Below are 21,532 nucleotides of genomic sequence, written 5' to 3'. Positions count from 1 at the left end.
GCGTCACACAGTTTTGAGCTATTACAGTTTGTCACTTTCCAATTTAGACAGCCAGAAATATTTGAACGCTGCTCTGCATGAATCTGACAGCAGTACACTCACAGGGTGATGCTGACACCCACTGGATATATCAGTAAAGTGCAAAACTCCCATAAATTTAAGGGCAGTGACTGTATCGCAGCGATCCAATTTTAAGGACTTTTAAAAATATAGCTTTACTTAAAAATAGCATATAGAACAGATTTGTTATTAATATTACAAATACATCATATTGAAATATGAAATACAACACAGTTTCTTTGGTTTAGAATGTACTAACAGCACTGTAATCTGAAAATGTAGACATGTCACATCCACTAATATTCAGAAATGAGAGTGAGAAATTCTGACCTTTTTAGTTCATGCATGGGAGAGAAATGTTTGCTGAGGATAACAAGCATCTGAATAAACTCAGATTTAACAGGAATGGGGAGTTTGCAAACTGTTAATATTTCTGAATTTGTATTGTATGAATTTGTAAACATGAATTTGGCCTTTTTGTCATCTTTATTCTGCCATCCTGTCCTATGTTTATCCTTTTTATTTATCCATTTCAAATGTGTTAATTTTGTGAATTTGATTCCTGTTTTTTATCTTTACTACCTTTCCTTGTGCACTGCTTGCTTTATGCTTTATAAACCTTTGTTTGTTTGTTTGTGCTATACAAATAAAAGTTGCAACCAAATTCAATATATATTTTGGGGACAACTGTGGAACCAGAAATAACTTATAGAGCCTGACCTGAATGCACCTGCTTTGGCTACATTTAACTACTATGGCCATGGAGATAAAGCCACTTTTAATTCTTTTAATTCAAATATACAGACTATTTTTCCCTCTGCGCTGTCAAGGTTAAAAACTGAGTCCATGATATTCAACCAAGATGCCAATTCAACGTTGAAGCAAACGAACGCATCCGTAAAATATTCGAACCTTGCCAGTGTGTTGACGTCACCCACGTGCGACGTGTAGCTGTTTGTGTCGGTCGCAAACGATAAGCGTCACTCTTCGTGCACCAGTTCTTTGATTGTTTCGCCGCATTAAAATATTGCACATCAACACGAGCTCGCTGAGGCGAAAACACGAGTGAAGGTAATCAGTCAAAGCGGCTGAGGCTCTTTAAATAATTTTCACGGCTTGGGTGAAGAGTAGTCTGTGTGTTTTGCGTTAGCAGAGAAGAGATTGGCTGTGCTGCAGGCGGCAGTTGGAAATGGTGCAGTGCCAGTGCAGTGTACTGTTGTCAGTTATGAGCTAGCAGGCTAGCTAACGTTAGCTGGAGGAGGAACGATGTTCATTTGGCTGCTAGCATCACACTTTGTCCTTTATTATGACTTTGGCGTAACACGTTCAGAAAGTTAAAAAATCCGACCGCATGTGTCTCGGTGGTTTTGATAAAAAAATGTAAGCATAATGTCTAACCTGTAGCTGCTCAAGTTAGCGTCGTAGCTTCATGTTCCGTCAAAGAAGAATAAGCGCAGGTTTGTTGTGTTCCTTCAAAGTCTGCGTCAAGCTAAAGCAAAAGATGACAGCGAGGACTTTTCATCAGTTACCCTGGAAACGATCAACCTTCAAGCCTTTCTGAGATGTATCCATCTCTTTCGACCCCCTTAAACCTTAATGAGCTGAAATGTTGAATGTCACTTGTAGGAGGGGTAGGATAAATTGGATTGGTGTTTCTGAATTTCCCGGTGTTTTATTTTTATATGCCAAGTTAATCCAGATATCCTGTCAAACTTTTAGGACAGTGTGAGTTTGTGTGGTCCAGATGAAGCTAACAAGAATACGTAAATGTTGAACTGTGTCGACCTTTGTTCATCCTAACCTACATGGCTGAGTAGCTTTTGCAGTATTAGCTGTATGTACTCAGTATTTTGTTTTGCAGCTTGGTATATTTGCACTTGGTAAAGACAGTGGATCAGCGGTAACTCATGCATGATTAAGTTTGACTGATTTGGTCACATCGGTATGTGAGTGCAAGCTGTACTGCTTTCTAAAATTATACTGTGCACGTCTTAAAGAGCCGATACAGCAATGCTGCCAGATGCATGTGTGAAAGGAGGCTTTAGCACATGTGTCCGTGCTCCTCGTGGGTTAATAGTGACCTTCACCTTATAGTACTCTTCCGTTATTCCTTTCCATCCTACCACAACCCTGATACAAGATCTCAGCGTTTTGCTGTGATATTTGTATCTCCTGAAATGTATTACATTACTATCATTCTCCCTCCTGCGTTTTATTTTTAATGTGAGAATCTGATCCGAGCATGCGATGTCTCCTCTGCCACAGTGTGCTGTGGACACCGTGCGCTCAGGAGAGGATGCCCTTGTAGCTCCACAGTACCGCCGCCACATTGATGGTTTGAGCTGGAGTGCAGAGCGACCTCTTTAAGCGTGGGCATTACAACAGCCACAGAGGAGCTGTAATAGATTACTTTTCAATGCTTTACTCACGGTCCGTTTTCTTTATGTCTATCAGTCTGTCTGCCTTGGTGCGCCTCTGTGGGTCACGTGACCGACAATGGAAACCTAACTTTTGGTGAGAAATGAAATCGAAACTTAACATGTCTGTTCCCTTTTCGTAACCATTCTGTGGGTTTTCCCTTCCTTTCCCTGTGTGTCAGTGAAACAGCGTGGTCTTACGGACACTGAGTGTTCAGGTGAGCGACATAACGGGTGGTCTCATCGTGGAAGCTGCGGAAAGGACCACACTCATCCAAAGCGGAAGACCGTGCGCGCTGGGAAAAGTTTCCGCCGTTTAACAAATTAAACAGCAGTTTTATAGCAACAACTTCTACAACACAACCGGCGCTTACTTAACGTGGTTAGTCTATGATTTGTGTCCTGAGTCTCGGTTTAAGTCATCTGATCATTGGGCAGCTGCTGGAGCAGAGACGTCAAATCCTCCCACTTTTTTCACCGCTGCCGCTTTCATTTCAGCTGCTGTAGGTGAGATCCACATTATTCTGTGAGCACTCTGGGCCTTATGCTATCGGCCAATGTAGCCTGACATGTGCAGTGAATGAGGAGCACGTAGCAGGTTTCGTTTCTGCTGCTAAGCTAGGCGATAGACACAGGTCTCAGTGATGGAGGAAGGGGTCACTCTGGACATCAAACTGCATTGGTGGTGTTTAGACTTGTCTTGACGTGACCGCATTAAGTGTGCAAAAGAGTTGATTCATCAGTTGTCACATGGGTTGTCTTGCCCATGCCACTGCCCGGGCTCAAAACAGAGTAATGACAATGGGCTTAGAAAAACACAGTTGTTATTTTAGCTGTCAACTGTTGCCTTGTATCAGGGTCAAGATGAGTCAGCTCCAGCCCCGTTTGGGCCCAGGGCTGCGGACCCTGTCGGGCCCTATTACTGTGATGACCCAACACTGTGGTGTTCTCTATTAATGTGGCAGCGTTCAGGCCTGCTCAGCTCTATGTGACAGACCAGCGATGCTGACTGGGCCAGAGGGGATGAAACCTGACTCAGTATTGGGTGTCCCCTTGTTGTCAGTCTCACTGATATAGACATTATTGAGTGATGTCAGATATGACACCTGAGGCTGAATCAATGTTTGTTGTACCATAGGGAGGATATTGGAATTCTGGACGATGCAGTTCACGATGTACATTTCTACACATTCAATGTTTTCATGTGTTTTAATTTTTGGAGGAAGGAGTAAATCTGGCTCTGCAAAACTTTCTCATAAACGTCAGGACTGAGTGTTACGACTGCACGGTTTTCTGTCCACAGCTTGTCACTGACAGGCAGCCCTTTACATTCTTGTGTCCTTGGAACTTTTTGTCTGCATCAGTGTCTCACTTTTCCTCTCCGCTATGGATCCAGATCTAGCAATAATTTGTAAGGCCAGAAATAAAACAGAATAGTCGCAAGAAGGTCTGAATTATTAATCACCATCCTTTTACCCTGGGATTAAGTTTCAGTGCGACTGGGAGAAACCATATGTCACCCTGCAGTATCCTTGTAAACTGGCGAGGCTGTGTTCTGAAGATATACACAGCCTGCCTACGGAGAGCTTATCCTCTGCACATAGTCTTTATTTTTTCCATAATACCCTGATATTTCATTGTCCACTGTATTTTTTATACCGAAATTCAGGCAAGAGCTTTGGATCATGATATAAACTGTGTCCTTGGAGGTGGTATAGATTCCCAGACTTATCCAAGGACACTTGAGCAGGTTGGAGGCCTGCCAACAAGGCCTGAACTGAACAGTTTAATTTGCCCTCCAGGCTGCTGCTCATTTTTCCACCATTCAATTGTCTGGCTGTTATTTATTTCTATTTATTAATATGCCCCTGATGTTGTCCTTTGCTTGTATTCCAGGTGCTCTCAGTGTGCATTTGGCCTGCCCTGACTTTCCATCAGGGTCTGCTGTTTGTGCTAGAGGACATACACTCACACAGGAGCTGCACAGCCAGCTGCCCCGGCCCCCTTCACGCTCAACCCCTGCGCTATGAGCAGAGGTAGAGGAGGGCCTTCCAGAGAACACTACCACAGGCATCCACCCCCGGACCTCCAGGCCAAGGAGAATTACCATAGACCTGGCCCGGCCTCACCTTACCCTAGACCTGGCCCACAGCACACCCCATATTCAAATTACTACTACAGCCCCACCCGTCCCGTAGGGCCCATACAGCCCCCAGCTCCTTCGCTCATCCCCTCTGCTCCACCCAATCCAAACTTCCATAAAGTAACCCCTAACCCAGTGGCGCATAACGACTCACATAATCCAAATTACAATCCCAATTCCTTTCACTACCAACAGGTAGAATTCCTGAGAGGACAGAGCTCTGAGGCGCCGCAGTTCAGAGCTCGTCCACGTGGAGCGGTACCTGGAAGGCCACCTAGTTCCTCATACCCGCCACAGGCAGGCTATAGTAGATGTCCCAACCCCAACAGCAGCCCTAGAGGTAGAGGGGGGTATAGTCAGGACCAGAGTTTTGGATACCCACCCAGTGGAAGAGCCCTACGAGGCACCGTGGGCCCTCAACACGTGACTCACAACCAGTTACAAGGTCCAAACCACAGCCAGTTCTCTGGTAGACAATGGTGTGTCCAAACAGACTCTGTGTGTGAGAACTTTCAGAGTTTGTCCCTTCATCAGGAAAGGCCCAACAGAGGAGGTGAGAGGTTTCACAGACATTCTGCCCCTAGCAGCTTTGCTAAAGTTAACATCACTCTTACCCCTGACATCCAGGACCAGGTTCACAGGACTTTGGCTGCTTTGAAGCCAAATGAGAGTATATCTGCAAAGTTGTTAGCCAAAAAGCTGCGTCTGCCCAAAAAGATAGTCAACAAGGCTCTGTACTCTTTGGAGCGCTCTCAGAAAGCCTCCAAGCAAGGGCTCCACCCTCCTGAGTGGAGTCTTTACAGAGAACCTCTCAGAGGTGAGGAAGATCAGAACGCTGAACAACAAAGTCCACCTTTTCGCCTTTGTGTCAGCTTAGAACACCCTCCTCAAGCCAAGGGTGAGCTAAAAACAGAAGCAGCGGAAAACTTGGGTAAAGTCAAAGAAGAGGACTCTGACACTGAATCCAGTTCTTTTAACTGCTCCTCTTTAGAGTCATCTGACTCTGAAGAATCCCAGTCACTATCTCAAGGTCAGCACGAGGAGAAACGACGTTTCGTCACTACCACCTCTCCTGATCAGGAACTTAAGCTTTGCACGATGGCAGACCAGAAGGAGCTAGTTCTCCAGTACCTCCTGCATTCACAGGAGGCAACTGCTCTCAGCATAGCCAAAAATCTGGGTTTTAGGACTGCCAAGCAGGTCAATCCCACCCTGTACGCCCTGGAGAAGCAAGGTGAAGTCATTAAGAACGGAGAAGTCAACCCTCCCACCTGGGAGCTCTCCACCCACCGCAGAGAGAGAATGGAGAGGAGCATTAAAGCCGCACAGAGCAACCCAAATGAGGGGGGTCAGATGGAGGTAGAAGCTAGTAGAGATGAGAGGGGAGGAGGGTCCGTCTTTCTGCCTTCACCCCCACTGCCACCAATACCAGGCCCCGAGCCAATTCCACTTCCAGAGGGTTGGATTCTAGAGCAGAGTCGTAGTGAAGCGGTATGTAAAATTTTGCTTTGTGTTTTTGGACTTATTTGGTGGTGTTAAGGTAAATACAATTCTTATGAATATGAAGTGCCTGTCAAATGCAGCAAGAGCAACATGTGTAAGAGCAAAGATTCATTCAAATGAGGTTACTCTTAAACATGATAACAAGAGTAAATTTATATATATATATATATATATATACCCAAATGACAAGTGTGAATTTCAACTGAACTGACTGCCAGCAATTTCCAGGTAATAAAAAATATTTCCCACACAACAGCATCTACAAAGATAAAGGAATATTTTGACATTTTGGGAAATTCGCTCACTGTTTTCAGCCTTTTTGCTAAGTTAACAGGCTAATGGATTTAGCCTTATATTTACTAGACAGACATGTATAGTTATATGCAAATTGTTTATTTGCATTGCATTGTTGCAATTGTTCCTTTGAAAATAAAAAGATAAGTGAAGCGCCTGTCCTGGCAATTCTGTAATTCCACTCTGACAAAGAGAAACGAGACAAAAATCTCTGATTAACCCTTTTACCTCTGCTTTTCCCTTTTCAGTCCCAATCCTCCGTTCAGCCCCCCTCCTCTACCACATGTAAAGAAGAAGAGACCAATGAAGGACAGTGGGCCACTGATGACATCCCAGAATTTCTCAACGCCATTCGCAGAGAGACAGACGCGGGGAAATTGGCAGCAGAGAAGGGCAGCAATGTGGGAACTGTGGCTGTGTCGCTGGCCGCTCCACCTCCCCAAAACCTGTGGGCCAAATTACAAGAGGTGAGATTGAAGAACCCCGTCAGCGGACTTATGGAGTATGCCCAGTATCTGGGCCAGAACTGTGAGTTCCTGCTCCTCGACCAGTCGGGACCCTCTCATGACCCAAGGTTAGTCATGTAAACTACTCTGTTTGCTAGTGCAAAGTTTTAATTGATACAAGTGATGCAATCTGGGATCATTGAAATTGAACTGCTAATGCAACATAGCCAATACTGACCATAATAAGCCCTAGTCTGCACATACATGTTATGTTTTTTTTTAAAGTGCTGTCAAGAGCAGGCCAAACCAACAGGCAGCAATATAACCCTAACCCCAAACTCATGTTGGCCAATCAGATCAGGTCTCATTCAAAACCAGCGATGTTGTCGGCGGGGTCTGTCGTGACTGAGTGTCGGATTATGTAGCAGCATTCTGGTGCCTCTGCTCCTCAATATAGTAGAAGAGCCTGTTAGCAAGGTTAGCTCCAGCACTATTTTGGCTACCATTGCCATCTGCCATTGCACAAAATCGCTTCACATAAACAAAGAGGATCAAAGCAGTGAACCATATCAGCAGATGCTCTGAATTGAGATGTCAGGAAGTAAAGAGTTTGGTCAGTGAATCCTTAAATCTAACGCTTGGAAGTATATTGAAATACACTAGATTTCCTCAAGCCTCTGCAGACTTATTGTTTTGAAGTGCCATCTGTTGTTTCATTGTGTGATATGCCTCATTTTTTGTTTTTCCACCCACATGTTTGTTACCTTCTGTAAAGCAACTGGTGACAAATGTATCGATTCAAAGTCTGCGAGGCATAAATCTGCCTTAATGAAGACATAGTATGATGCTGCCAGTGAAGAATGAAAATTACTTTGCTTGTCATGCAACTCGATAGTCGCAGAAAATTGTAGCTGCTCTACTAACCACGTATGGACAGCTCACTGTGTCTCACCTGTATATTTTTTTCTCTCTTTTGTCAGATTCCGTATGCAGGTGATGCTCAACGGGAGACTGTTTCCTGTCGCAGAAGCTTCCAGCAAGAAGGTTGCGAAAAAGGACGCTGCTGCAGCCACCCTGCGCATCCTCATGGGAGAAATGCAGGGAGGAGCGAGCGTGGGGGACGAGGGCAATACAGCCAGCTTGGACCAAGTGATGGATCTACTCCCAGACACCAGCGTAAGATTGTCTTTAAATGTGTGGAAATAAGCCCCCGTCAGCTATCTAAAGACTTGCTTTAAGCACTTGAGATTGGTCAGGCACTTAACATGTGATGGTAAAAGTCACCCCCCCCCCCAAAAAAAAGAAAAGAAATGCCATTAATTGAATATTGTCTCCTCCACTGTCTGCCAGGGGCCAACTGAAGGCATGGGGGGAATTTGTGGGACTGGTAGTGTGGAAGGGATGGGGATGGTGGAAGGACCTCGGCAGCCACTGTCCCGCTCTCTGCCTGGTGGGAAGAATCCAGTGTCTGTCCTGATGGAGTACAGCCAGCGCAGCGGGAACCCCATCGAATTCATCATCACTGGGCAGGCAGGTCCACCACATGACCCAAGGTACTGGCTCCTTCACCTCTCTCTGAATCTGTCCCCCACACTGCAGGTCCCTCTGTGGTCGTGTATTTCCTCCTCGGGGAATCAGTTGATGAGTTATTTCTGTTCATTCCGTCCCCATTGCTGTAATCAGCTGACGAAGACACAATACTGTCTCTGTCCATTCACTCTTTACCACTCTTTCTTTTCATGATCCATCGCTTTAGGCAGCAGACTGGCAGACATGATATAAACTTGTTTTTTCCCCTGATCTCTTTTCAGAAATGCTGCATACATTTGTCTCAATCACTAGTAAGCTCCACTTGTACTGAGAAATTCTCATTTATCCAAATGTCCTAAGTCCCGAATCTGGAACTCAATAACATGTGATGTCACGTTTGATCTCAGTTACAAAACCAAACCAAAGCCTCCGTCCCGTGCTCAGGTTCATGTACAAGGTGAAGGTCGGAGAGAGCTTGTTTTCAGAGGCTTCGGCTCCAAGCAAGAAGGCAGCCCGCCAGCTGGCAGCAGAAGAGGCCGTCAAAGAATTAATGGCTGACGGGAGACTGCAGCTCAACAAGGTGAGGAGTGAGAAGCAGAGAATAACTCAAGTTGTTCATTTGTGAATTAGTGGAATGACTTCAGGAACCCAGCAGATCACCCCGGCCTCTGTCACACTGTTATGTTCCACTAACTCTCCCCTCTCTCCCTTTCCAGCCCCAGTTGCCCCTTGGTTCCTCCAGTGATAGTGATGGCAGTGGTTCTGGGACCACATGTCCCTCTTTGCCCCCCCTGACAGCAGATGAGTTGCGAGCAGCGCACGAGGCAGGGGTAGGGGACCTCATCAACCACCTAAACAACAATGCAGTGTCTGGTCTGCTGGAGTACGCTCGAGCTCGGGGCTTCGCTGCTGAGATCCGACTGGTGGGCCAGTCTGGGCCCCCGCATGAGCCTAAGTAGGTGTGAACAGCACAAAAGGTCACATTAACATATATGCACTGGGTGACAAACCTGTATGGGCTTTCTTGGAAAAACATGTTTTTTGTGTACCTGAGAAAAACATAATTTCTCTGATAATTTCAAGTTTTGGCTCATTTCTCTGGAAAGGAAACAGGGTGATTAGTAACAGGTGAGAGTATCATGATCAAAAGCACCTCGAAAGGCTCAGTCGAAACACTCCAATTTATATTTGTGTTTATCTACCAGTGGTTTTAAAAAACACTTTTCATGAGATCTTTAGGTCTTAAAGCAAGTTTGAAAATCCAGTCAAGTCCTCGTCTGATTTCCCTTCCCTTCGCTCCACCTGCTCAGGTTTACCTACCAGGCCAAGCTGGGCGGACGCTGGTTCCCTCCAGTGTGTGCATCCAACAAGAAGCAGGGAAAACAGGAAGCAGCAGATGCTGCTCTACGGGTTCTGATTGGAGAAGCTGAGAGGGCAGCCCGCACGGGGGAGCTTATCCCAGCTGAGGTACTGACTTTTCAGTGTTTTCACATTTTCTGCATGTGCCAACATCTTAAGAGCCCTCTCTGGCTCAACATGACGATGAAGCGGTGCAGGATGGCGTGACAGAAATTGCAGAGGCATGTCAAGAGACTGAGCTAAGCTTGAGCTTCAGTTTGATTACAGCAAACACCTGCAGCTCACCTGAACAAAACTGATTCACTGGCAGAATAACAGCATAAATGTCCACATGAATAACCTGTAACCTCTGTTAACACATAACCATGCTGAAGTAAACTACTCCCACAGGCAATAAGTCAACTTATTTGCTGCTTCACAGTAAATAAATCACTTCTGCTCACTGCATGGCTTTAGTTTTGTAGCAACTAGGGGAAGTATTTGGGGTTTTTTGTTTGTTTCTTGGCTATATACTCAGGCAGCCTGACTTAGATATGTTTTGAAAGTCATAATAATTGACTATGGTAGTTTTCTGAGACTCATCATTGGATTGCACAGTCAAATACATTTTGGATATCACCAGATATTAATTTCTTTCCTTTCAATTTTGCCTGTCCTGTCCTGTCCTGTCCTGTCCTGTCCTGTCCTGTCCTGTCCTGTCCTGTCCTGTCCTGTCCTGTCCTGTTTACATCCCTCTCTAGCTTCCAGTGAGTGGCAGCACTTTGCATGACCAGATAGCGATGTTGAGTCACCAGCGTTTCAATGCCCTGACCACACGTATCCAGCACAGCCTTCTGGGACGCAAGATTCTGGCCACCATTGTCATGCGGAGGGGGGAGGGCCTGGGGACTGTTGTCAGCCTCGGAACTGGTACATCCAATTAGCAGCATTAGCAGCATATAACTTGTAAAGCAAAGCGAGCTGGTAACAACATGGAATGTGATTGTTGTCACTGAATTTTTCCATGATATGAGGAAGTTTTATGGATTTGTGTGCTTACAGGCGTGCTCTGTCAGAAAGTTAAAACAGAACAAGGTCACTGCAGAACCGAGAGGCATCGCATTGTTGTGTTGTTTGACATTGAACGCGTTTCTCCTTTCTTTTCTGACAGGAAATCGCTGTGTTAAAGGGGAGGAGCTGAGCCTCAAAGGGGACACTGTTAATGATTGCCACGCTGAAATCATCTCCAGAAGGGGATTTGTTCGGTAGAAATAGATCTTGCTCTTTGTCAGTGTTCTGAAAATACCCTGCTCTTCTCCCAGACCCAGTCGGCAGGACTTTATTTATAAGTCTAAGTCACCATCTCCTTTCCCTCAGGTTTCTGTACAGCGAGCTGCTCAAGTACTATGACGGCACGGACGACAGTATATTTGAGCCAGCGGAGAACAATAAACTGCAAATCAAACCTGACATCACCTTTCACCTCTACATCAGGTGAGCCTATCGGATGTTTTCTTTCTCCTCGTTCACCTCCACCCATGCTCTCCTCTTTCATTCCCGTCCCTTCCATCAATGTTTCATGTTTGGATCAATGTGGCGCCTCCTGTTTTCAACTGTCATTACGGTGTGTGTGTGTGTCATGTCAATACATTATGCCTCTTCTTTCTCTCACCCGTAGCACGGCACCTTGCGGGGACGGCGCTCTGTTTGACAAGTCATGCAGTGAGGCAGGGGATGAAGTCGAGGGCCATCAGCCTCTGTTTGAAAATGCTAAGCAGGGCAAGCTCCGCACCAAGGTGGAGAACGGTGAGAGATGAGACTGACACACAACTGACTTCACAAATGTGTCAGTGCCGTGCATGGAAGCAAATGATTCCACTCCCTGTAACCTTCTGTCTGTCTGTCTGTTTGTGTGTGTTTGTTGTCCCTTTTGCCAGGCGAGGGCACCATCCCAGTGGAGTCGAGTGCCATTGTGCCCACATGGGACGGCATCCAGCATGGCGAGAGGCTGCGTACCATGAGCTGCAGTGATAAGATCCTGCGCTGGAACGTGTTGGGTCTGCAGGGGGCGCTGCTCACCCATTTCTTGCATCCAATCTACCTGAAGTCCATCACGCTTGGTAAAACATACTGTTACTCTGTTTTGTGCTGGACCGAAGAGCAGATATTGTGACAGCAGTAAAATTGGATGAATTCCCACAGTTACATCGCGTCTTGTCTCAAATGTCTGTTCTACAACGTGTCTTTGCTGTTCTGATCTGTCAGGCTATCTGTACAGCCACGGGCACCTGACGCGTGCTGTTTGCTGTCGGCTGGCCAGAGACGGTGAAACGTTCACGCAAAGCCTCCCTAATCCTTTCATGCTAAACCACCCGGAGGTGAGTTCTTGGCAATGTTTCACGTGGATATTTATCAGGAGTATTGAGGTCATTCTCACTAAATGAATCAATTAAGCTGACAACACTCCCATTTGTGCCGTCACAACTGTTTCTCTATTGCTCATCTTCTTTAAATTTGGCTCATCCATCAATTAACAGAAAGCAGGTCGGTCACTATCACAGCACCGGGCGAAATGCCAGTTCAGCTAAAACTATGGTGTTAGTGTTTTGAACACTTTCTTGGCTATCATTCACACATCAGCGACGCTGGTTGAATCCACCTTCCCTAATCAACAACACGCAGCATGATGTGGCCGTGACACTGACACACGCATTACACAACGCAGCTCCTGTGACACGCTGTGTTTGGAACTGCTGACTCACATTGAAAGGCTAAATTAGCCCGATTGAACAAAATATACAAAATCTCTCCCTCTCTCCCTCTCCCCCATCCCTTCTCCCACACCACCTGGTTGGACTGTAGGTGGGCCGGGTGAGTGTGTACGATTCCACACGTCACACGGGCAAGACCAAGGAGTCCAGTGTGAACTGGAGCTTTCCAGACCAGCACAGTGTAGAGGTGCTGGACGGGACCACAGGCAAACTGGATGGGTATGTAACTAAACCAAATCCTGTCGCTGCTGATGGCAGCACACATTGTTTATTAATAGCTTCGAATTGGTTGTACAGTATGTTGTTGTCCTCTCAGCCACTTACTGAAAAAGTGCAGTACTGCTGTTGAGTGTTTTTGTCTTTCTCTAGAGGCTGACAATTTGAAGAGAGTTTGAATTTAAATAAATGTTCCCTGTCGCTCAATGTGCCTCTAAAATGCTTCCCAGAAATGTGATTGTGTTTTTTCATCTGTATGAGTTATTGATCGTTGTGACAGCATATCACTGCGAAGAGACATCCCTGGAATTTGTTTCCAGAAACTTTATTTGAAGATATCACCATCGTTGGTTATAATTTCATTTTGAGTTTGTACTGTGTTCCAGATATTCCGAAACTGCTGCTTACACCACGTCCTGTGATGAGAAACATGAGCTGTGGCCAACTATGACAAAACAAATACATACATCTTTTTTTTTAAAGTTTTGGATCATGTCAAGCGATCTGTTGTATTCAGTAAAAACTGCCACTCAAGCTTAATTAAATTTTTATTAAATCCCCCAAACAGTGAGCAGCAGGCAGTTTAGTAAGCTATGGAGGAAACACTGCATGATCAGAGGGAAAAATGTGTCATGCCAGCTTGCCAAACAATCCATGTTTCCTGTGATTGTCACACCACACAACACTCAGCTAAAGGGCTATCTCATGTCTTCCCTCTAGGAACAAACTGGCCGTGTCCAGGGTGTCCAAGTCCAACCTGTTCGGTCTGTTCCGCTCTCTGTGCCAGCAGTGTGGCCGCACTGACCTCCTCTCCCTGCCCTCCTACTCCCAGGCCAAGATGTCGGCCACGTCTTTCCAGCTAGCCAAGCAGCAGTTCTTCCAAGCTCTCAGTGTCCACGGTTACGGCGCCTGGATCGGGAAGCCGCTGGAAGAGAAGAGTTTTGAGGCAGGGGAGGGAACCGGGAACAATGGAGCAAGTGTCCCTGTGGGATACAGCAGTAGTAGAAACGGAGGGGCAATGGACTACAAGTAAGAGGAGGTGTAGGATGGTGCATACGAATATGTGGGGGGGGGGCGCACAAGGCAGGGGCAGACTGAAGGAGTGGGTGTGAAGGGAAAGAGGACAATCAAACAATGCGTAGCCAGCGGTCAGAACTGTATCTTGTGGTGGAACATGGTTAAAGGCTGCAGAAGAAGAGCGATGGAAAAGGACAGTGAATGAGAGGAAGATGGCAAGGGCAAAGCCCGAAGGATGAGAGGGGTCACAGAGAGTTACAGAGAGATCCACAGGGTGTACAGAAAATTGTAAACACTACATGAAAAAGGAACTGGTTTGAAGTCACCATGGCAAACACTGCTACTAATCAAAACAATGGCTGTGTTTGCCAGCTTTCTTTATACTGTTTAGAACTATGGTTTCAAATTGTAATTTCAGTTCTTTTCCTTTGTCATTACGGTGTTTTGTTTGTCATGTGCTGCTGGTATGTTTCCACTGGTCTGCTTGATTCGTGAACTCATTCGGTTCTTTGACCATTGCAGCTGCAGTTTGGACCCAGTCGATTTGGCCCCTTTAGACTCTTTGTTTTCTAATTTTTGCCATGGGAGCTCAAGTAGCAGACAAGTGCTGTTAATTGGCATGCAACCCAACGGGACCTGCCATGTAGCAGCGCTTGTAATTGTGATTACGTTCATTTAGAGTTTAAAGGCAGAGTGAGTAGGATTTTCCTTGAAAAAATAAACAAGATATAGACTCATACAAAAAATAATCCTCTCAATCATCACTTATTACCCACCAGAAGTGTGTCTGTACGTGCAGAGACTCTGCCCCCTGCCTGTGTTTTCATAGTTTGCTGTGTTTGGGACATTTCTGGGCATCGACCTTTGGGCACTGGGTGTGTAGCCCCCAGCCAATAGCAGTGTGAGGGAGGGACTTAATACAGACATGGCAGGTGCCAGATCATAAACACGCATCCAAGAGGAAGTCACGAGCCGGGGATGAGGGCCCAACTTTGAATGCTGCGTTTACAAACCCACATATCCTACTCATTCTGCCTTTAGCCCCTCTGCCATGCAGTGCTTGTTTTTGGAACAGTGTGACGCTCTCAACAGGAAACTTGATTTCTGAAACTCGCACTCAGCCTAGTTAGATGTCATGAGTAAACTTGGAAAGTAGTCCTGCTCAGCGAAGTCCCAGCTTTCATTGCACACAAGAGGCTTTCACTGTACATAAGAATATCAATGCCAGCTTATATTCTGATCAGTGACTCAAACATTTACCAGCCAACATTTGAGGCTTTAGCTCATGTACATACTCCAGAGCCTTGGATCAGGCCGTCTCTGAGTAAAAGTTAAAGTTACTCTACCTTCCTTCAGATGTTCATGCATCGGCATGTTGTCGCCATGGTTTCCATTAGCGTAGCACTGGTCAGTGTGCCCCTTTGTTCAGTCCCATCAGTTCACTGTGCTTTTGTGTTTTTATAGAGAAATAACTGATGTCATGACCTCCACGCAGTACAGTTGTTCTTGTGTGTTTTTGAGTATTTCTCCTGTTTGTCTTTACTTCTATCTAGAAGTTCATCAGTAGCTGGCCATGCTAGCAAGTCCTGGAAAGTCTCAACTGTCCTGCCTGCGTATTGTTTTGTACATCTCAATACAAAAAGGCTTTTCAGTTGCCTTGCATGGCCATTTCTTGATGACTGCTAAGTGAGGACGGTTCTGTTGTCTAAGGAGAGCGTCTAGCCTCTTCTCAACTTAGTCAAATGTAGATGGATGGTGCAATATATACATCAGGTATATACAGATACATGAACACACAGATGTACAGCGGGGTTCAAAAGCCTGAGTCCACATCCCGAAACTCTCATTTATCAAGAACTAACCAAAATGTTTTTAGTCAGATAATTAATTTCAGCAATTGTGTTATGTTCTTTTATTTATCTTTTTATTAATCCAGTAAGTAAATGAAACTTGTGCGTCAAGACTTCTCAGCGTTTGTCCTCTGCACTTGTATTGGAAAATGCTGTGCAGGCTCGTTTTTTTTTTTTTTTTCTTTTGAAAAAACGTGGGAATCCACATTATTGGAGCACTCCTTCAGACCATGTCAGGGACGCACTGTCATACATTCGCTTGTCTCTCACTGATGTCTATTGTTTTTGAGGTCTGCCATATCAGAGTTAGCACAGAGTCGGTGTTTTGCTTGAAAAGTTTAAAGCTGTAAGTGATGATATGCCTCTGTAGAGCCGAGTGGCGCCTCTCTCTGGTCATTGTGTATATCAGTTGTCCTCCTTAAAGATTAGAGACGTTAAAGACATTTTGATTAATGTTGGCACTAATTGTATGTGAATAAAGTGCTTTAAAAGATGAATATTTTTGTTAATTTTGTAATCTCTCGCATTAAAATGTACAGTTCTTGGTAGTGGACTCAGACTCTTGGACCCCACTGTTTGCAAAAATGTATGTTTGAGTATATTGCTGTATATACAGTATGTCTGTGTGTGTATGCATATGTATAGGTTTAATGTATAAATTTTGTAAATCATCTACAATTGCTTTTCTATCTTTTTTTCCTGATGTTTTAATTAAATTGCAATGAAATATGCTGTTTTTTTACCAATAACGTTTGAAAAGTAAGAAAAATAATAAAATAAGTAGCATTGTTTCACTGGACTGATGTGTCTCTGCCATTTTCTTCATATCAGCGTCTGCTATACTGTCGCCTCCTCCAGAGAAGTGCTTCCTTCACCCGGGGCTTGAGTTGTCTGAATGATACAGGGGCTTTGACTTCTTAAGCTGTTGTTGAGGGGACTGCTGGATTGACTGGAAAGAGACTTTTTTTTTAAGTTGAAAGTTTGAGTTGGAAACACTACTTTATGCAGCAGGGCCTCTTTAGGGTGGCATTTAGATCCAGTCTGCCTCCAAATAGCTGCAGAGCCTACTGCAATGCTCCGAAGGATCAGCAGATGGAAACATGTCCTCACCTTTGGGCCGCAGGCTGTGTGCATGCGTCCATGTGTGGAGTGGAGAAAGGCTACATGCAATCAGCACGAGTGAGCTGATATTCATAGTGGATGCTCAACCAAATCTAGTAGATCTCCTTACCAAGATCTGTGCAGTCCTGACATTTATATTATCTATAGACCAGCACATCATATTACTTGGGCTCATTACATTAATTCCCTGGTTCTGCGCAATATGTCGGTCCTTTTGCTTTTATTTTCAGGCAGTGTAAGTCTGAATATGTTTATGTGTCTCTGCTTCTACCTAATTTCACTCTTAGACCTTAAAGGTGAGGATATTTGGCCTGAACAAGAATTAGGATCAGAATTAGTATAGTAGATGAGTATTGTATAGTAGAATGTGCATTCGATTGAACTAAGAAGCAGGGCAACCAAGTAGCATCTAACCAGGTGCACACAGCATCAAAAATGCATGTAGAGATATAAAGATAAACAAATGACCAGTGAGGTAGCGATAGTAAGAATGAATGTGATCTACACGAATTAAACACAATAAAATACAAAATGTAAAGCAGCTATGATAGTAAAGATGAGGCTCAACAAAAGGGAGATTAAGGAAGGCAAAATGTGCCTATTGTTGGTGCAGTCTTTCGGAGATGTCGGGTAGCTGCTGTAAAACCATGATACTGGATAATACTGATACTCCTCGCTGTTTCAGCAGTGTCTTAATGTGATGCAATAACACTTTGAACATTTGAACAAGCCATTTAGAGCTGTTGCATGGTGTGATGCATCACTGGGAACAAACAGTAACGTTCAGTGTCTCATCCTGAATCAGTTTTGTGTAGTATTAGTTGCAGTCTCCAGTTCAGCAGCAATTGTTTCTCTCAAGGGAAGTGACGGTGACACAAATATTGCCAGCCAATCAGTGTAGTGCCTCATAAATAATTTTATTGTTAATGCCCCCCAAACTGCCCATTTCATTAGAGGAGGATGTGCAGCAGTGGAATCTCAACAACGTCTGGTAAAAAATCACAGACGTATGATAAAGATACACAATGGGTCTAGCAGTTTGTATGATAATGGCCCTACATTTAAAGTTGGAGCTAAGAAATCAATAAACGAGGTTCCCTTGAAGTTATATAAATGTGTGTACACATATAGATGTGTGTGTTTGTGCTGTAGAAATGGCCTGTGTGCAATAGTGAGAGCTTGTTTTAATCAGGGTCTCCACCCATCAAGTTGGAGTCATATGGTCTCTGCTGTCAAGTATTTGGATGGTGGGAGGGCAGGACTAATGAGAGAGGGAGAGGAGTAAAGCACGATGGAGGGAAGGATGGGCAAGTGGAACGGGGCCGCATGGAGTGAAATATTAGTCCACACCGAAGGGCTTAAACAAGCCAATCGATGCTCTCCAATGAAAATAAATGAGAGAGGGGAAAGAGGGAATATACATGAAGGCTGAGCGCGGAGGGCAATGGCTGAACAGCTGGGCTAAAAAACACAAGATCATGAGAACCTGTGGAGTCCGGTGCACATTTAAAATGGTCATCAAAGGTGTGACAGAAGGGACCAAGCCCTGGAGTCCTGGAAGCATCACAAAGGAAAAGAAAGGCCTTGCAGAAGTGCTTTGGTACTGTGAAGGTAATGGGTGTTTTTTTTCAGTTAGGTACAAATAACTGGCCACAGTATAAAAGTGGCACATCCATACTGCCATTTTACTGGGCATGAAATACTGTAATGACGTAATGGCACAAACAGTGTTCACCAAAACTGACAGCGTTACTACTCTGGTACAAAATCATATACCGTGGTGCAGCCACTGTAGGAGCATGCGTCCAAGTGGAGTACAGTTTTCCCAGTGCTGTTGGTCATTGAATAAATGGTACAAAGCGGGATTGCACTGAAACAATGCCATTAAAGAGTGTTACTCGTGCATCCTTATACAGTACAACTGTACACATTCGTAATGAGATTATCTGGGAGTGTACCAATAGATTCATATGTCGCAGTACCAGCTATCAATAATATCATCATCCTGTTGTGCTGTTCCTCCTCTTTCTTCACCATGTTGACCATTTCAACTTGGATGCAAGGCGTATAATAGCAAGTGAGTCAAACGAGAACCATGCCAGCATTTCATGTGTGACCACTAGAGAATATTGCCAATTAATATCCTTCATTTACATCCCCTGACCAGGTTACACAGCTAGAAAAGTGGCTTGTGTAGAGACAGAAGTCAAAAAGGCAGAGAGATACGTGAATATATATGTTGTATTATTTCCTGACCTACATTTGGCAATTAAATGTAATGGAAGTTATCCTATGCACAGTATTATACAGTAGCACAACGGTAGTGTTTCTGTGATGCTACAACAATGTCAAGTACAGTACAACTGAAATTTGGACACTACAGTAGATGCACAGGACCATAGCGCAATGGAAGCGCAGCAGCTTGGTAATTTGATCACTATCATGATTAGATCTAGTAAAACTGACTTTACTATACGATGGCGTTTTTTTTAAGGAATAAAGTGTCACAAAAAGTCAGGCAGGCAGTGTTAGCTAGCTGAGAGATAAGAGACAGCTGACTCATGAAGACTGCAGAATCTCAGACACACACACACACACACACACACACACACACACACACACACACACACACACACACACACACACACACACACGCACACACACACACACACAAAACTTGACTATCAAACTGATGCTTTGAAACTGTAATTAGCTTCTGAACTCCTTTAACACTTAGCCATGTCAGCATCAGGGCGGCTGCACACGCTCGCAGACATGCTTAGCCAATCACTCAAGGGTGACACACAGCATACAACATTACATTCCTTTTGTTGAAAGGCTTGAGACCTTGACTCCCGGCTACCTATGCATTAGAAGACTAAATTTGACACAGGATCTCAGAACTACCACTGCCAGAACAAAGGGTGGTGTTGGCTGACGGGGGCAACTACCAGCTGATCAGTGGTAATCCACAAGAAATAACAACTAGTTAACTGGAATTGCGATTCAAGTTCACTGTAAAGAACACCGGGGCCCCTGTTCCACCCATCCACCCTTCCCTCCATCGTGCTTTACTCCTTTCCCTCTCACATTACTGTAGTCCTGGGGAAGCAGTAGAATAGCATATGAAAACACTGTTGCACACACTTGGACATCAGGCTGGATATCAACCAAGAGGTTGTTCCTGAGGAGCCGGACCAGGAGGAGCAGATGGTTTCCAAGGAAGGATGTCGAATGCAAAGGAGCACTGGTCACGGTCATCATCTGGGTTGTGAGTGGCAGCTGGGAACATGTTGCCATCATCCCTGGCTCTGTGATAGGTAGCTTAAACAAAAGCCAAGTTAATCACCTTGCCTGGTTGGAACAGCAACGAGGCATCTTTCAAACTAATTGGGACCACTTGGCATGAAGATACAGCAGCCGATCTATGTGGGCACCAGTGGGCTTCAGGGACTCCAGGATGAGAGCGGCTGTGCAGTATCCGACCTAAAAAAAACCTTAAAGCCACCCAAAGCCAAGTCAAACCTCAGAGGGGATAAAAGGACCTGGATGTTAAAGTGACAGGAAAATTGTGTGAGAGGAAATCCGGCACTGTCTCGTCTGCTGACCAGTCACTTTTGGTCAGGAGACAGCTGACACAAACACACACACATCCAGCACATCAGCACCGCCACAGCATACACTTTGCTATCATGCTGACAGTGTGAAACTGCAGTTAGCCTCTGAACTCTTCACACACTTCCAAACATTAGTAACATGACAGCTGCACACACTTGTAAGCAGCACACTTAACCAACTGGCTCTTCAGTCAGGGGAGACGATGATCTATTTCCACACCATATCTGACGTCCTACAAAACAAGGCCTGACATGGAGCACCGACTATTTTTTTGGTGTTTGATACAATTTCTGAAAGACATAGAGTCTAATAAAGCTGTGTCAACATGCTGTGTGTGTGTGCGTGTGTGTGTGTGTGTGTGTCTGTCCTTTCATTAAAAGGCCACAGTTGTTTGGAGGCAAGATGTTCCGCACTGCTTGTTAGCCACTTAAATGGGAGAGCGGACGCATTACCCAAAGCCTTCTGTGAGCTCCGCCATTTACTCCACCCTCTCCAGCCCCCCCCCCCTTCCTTCCCTCTATCTTTTACCCCCCGTAGTCTCCTGCTCTTTGTATTTGATTAGTCTCTCTCAGGCAGTCATATCAGAGTGCTGTTTGCTGTGCAGAGATCCATCTGCATACAGCTTGTCGGTTTTAGGTTGTGGGTAAGCCCGCGCAACTTCCAGGCCCCTAATGCAATCTGAGCCATTAAGATACAGCGGAGCCGGTGTGGGTCAACGATTAGAGCATGTCTGATAGAGTAGGGCCAGCCCAGCGATTTCTCATGAAGAGCAATGCGGCTATGCAAAAGGCCTTACTCATCAAATCTCTGACATTTATCATAAATCTGCTCAACAACAGGTGTCTGATTCGCAGATTGCGGAAAATGGGCTGCTCCATTTCCTTTTCTGCATTGACTGACCTTGTAGCTCAGTCAGAGTGTGGTCATGTTATTCAATTATTCAACACATTTTACTGTACTTGTATGGTCTTTAAGTACTTGTACTTTGAGAATTTCCACTTGTCCTCTGCCATATTTCTGAGAAAATCACCAGTTTATGGTGCTTTATTATACATGAAACTCAAATATAAAGTAGCTCTGCTTCTATCTACCATTAAAATGCCGCTCACACACGCATGCATCAGCAATCCTGGCTCAATCATAAAATGTAAGATAAGACTTTACCTGCTCGGGCCTATTAGCTGTCCTGTTATGTTATGTTTGTATG

The 21,532-nt window shown here is 44.9% G+C and overlaps 1 protein-coding gene across 1 annotated transcript; it reads left to right on the top strand.

Annotated features, from left to right (window-relative positions):
- The first annotated feature begins 1,027 nt into the window (after positions 1-1,027).
- On the top strand, positions 1,028-16,383 carry adar (adenosine deaminase RNA specific). Its single transcript, XM_070966090.1, has 16 exons — positions 1,028-1,131; positions 4,374-6,111; positions 6,666-6,991; positions 7,844-8,039; positions 8,214-8,416; positions 8,838-8,973; positions 9,110-9,348; positions 9,704-9,860; positions 10,493-10,661; positions 10,903-10,996; positions 11,109-11,225; positions 11,410-11,537; positions 11,669-11,851; positions 11,997-12,109; positions 12,594-12,721; positions 13,439-16,383. The coding sequence occupies exons 2-16, from the start codon at positions 4,504-4,506 to the stop codon at positions 13,749-13,751; spliced, it is 4,110 nt and encodes a 1,369-aa protein (XP_070822191.1). The 5' UTR covers positions 1,028-1,131; positions 4,374-4,503; the 3' UTR covers positions 13,752-16,383.
- Positions 16,384-21,532: the final 5,149 nt, after the last annotated feature.

This window comes from Chaetodon trifascialis, chromosome 7 (genome assembly GCF_039877785.1).
Source record: "Chaetodon trifascialis isolate fChaTrf1 chromosome 7, fChaTrf1.hap1, whole genome shotgun sequence".
Classification (NCBI taxonomy): domain Eukaryota; kingdom Metazoa; phylum Chordata; class Actinopteri; order Chaetodontiformes; family Chaetodontidae; genus Chaetodon; species Chaetodon trifascialis.
This window is presented reverse-complemented; position numbering and strand designations above follow the sequence as displayed.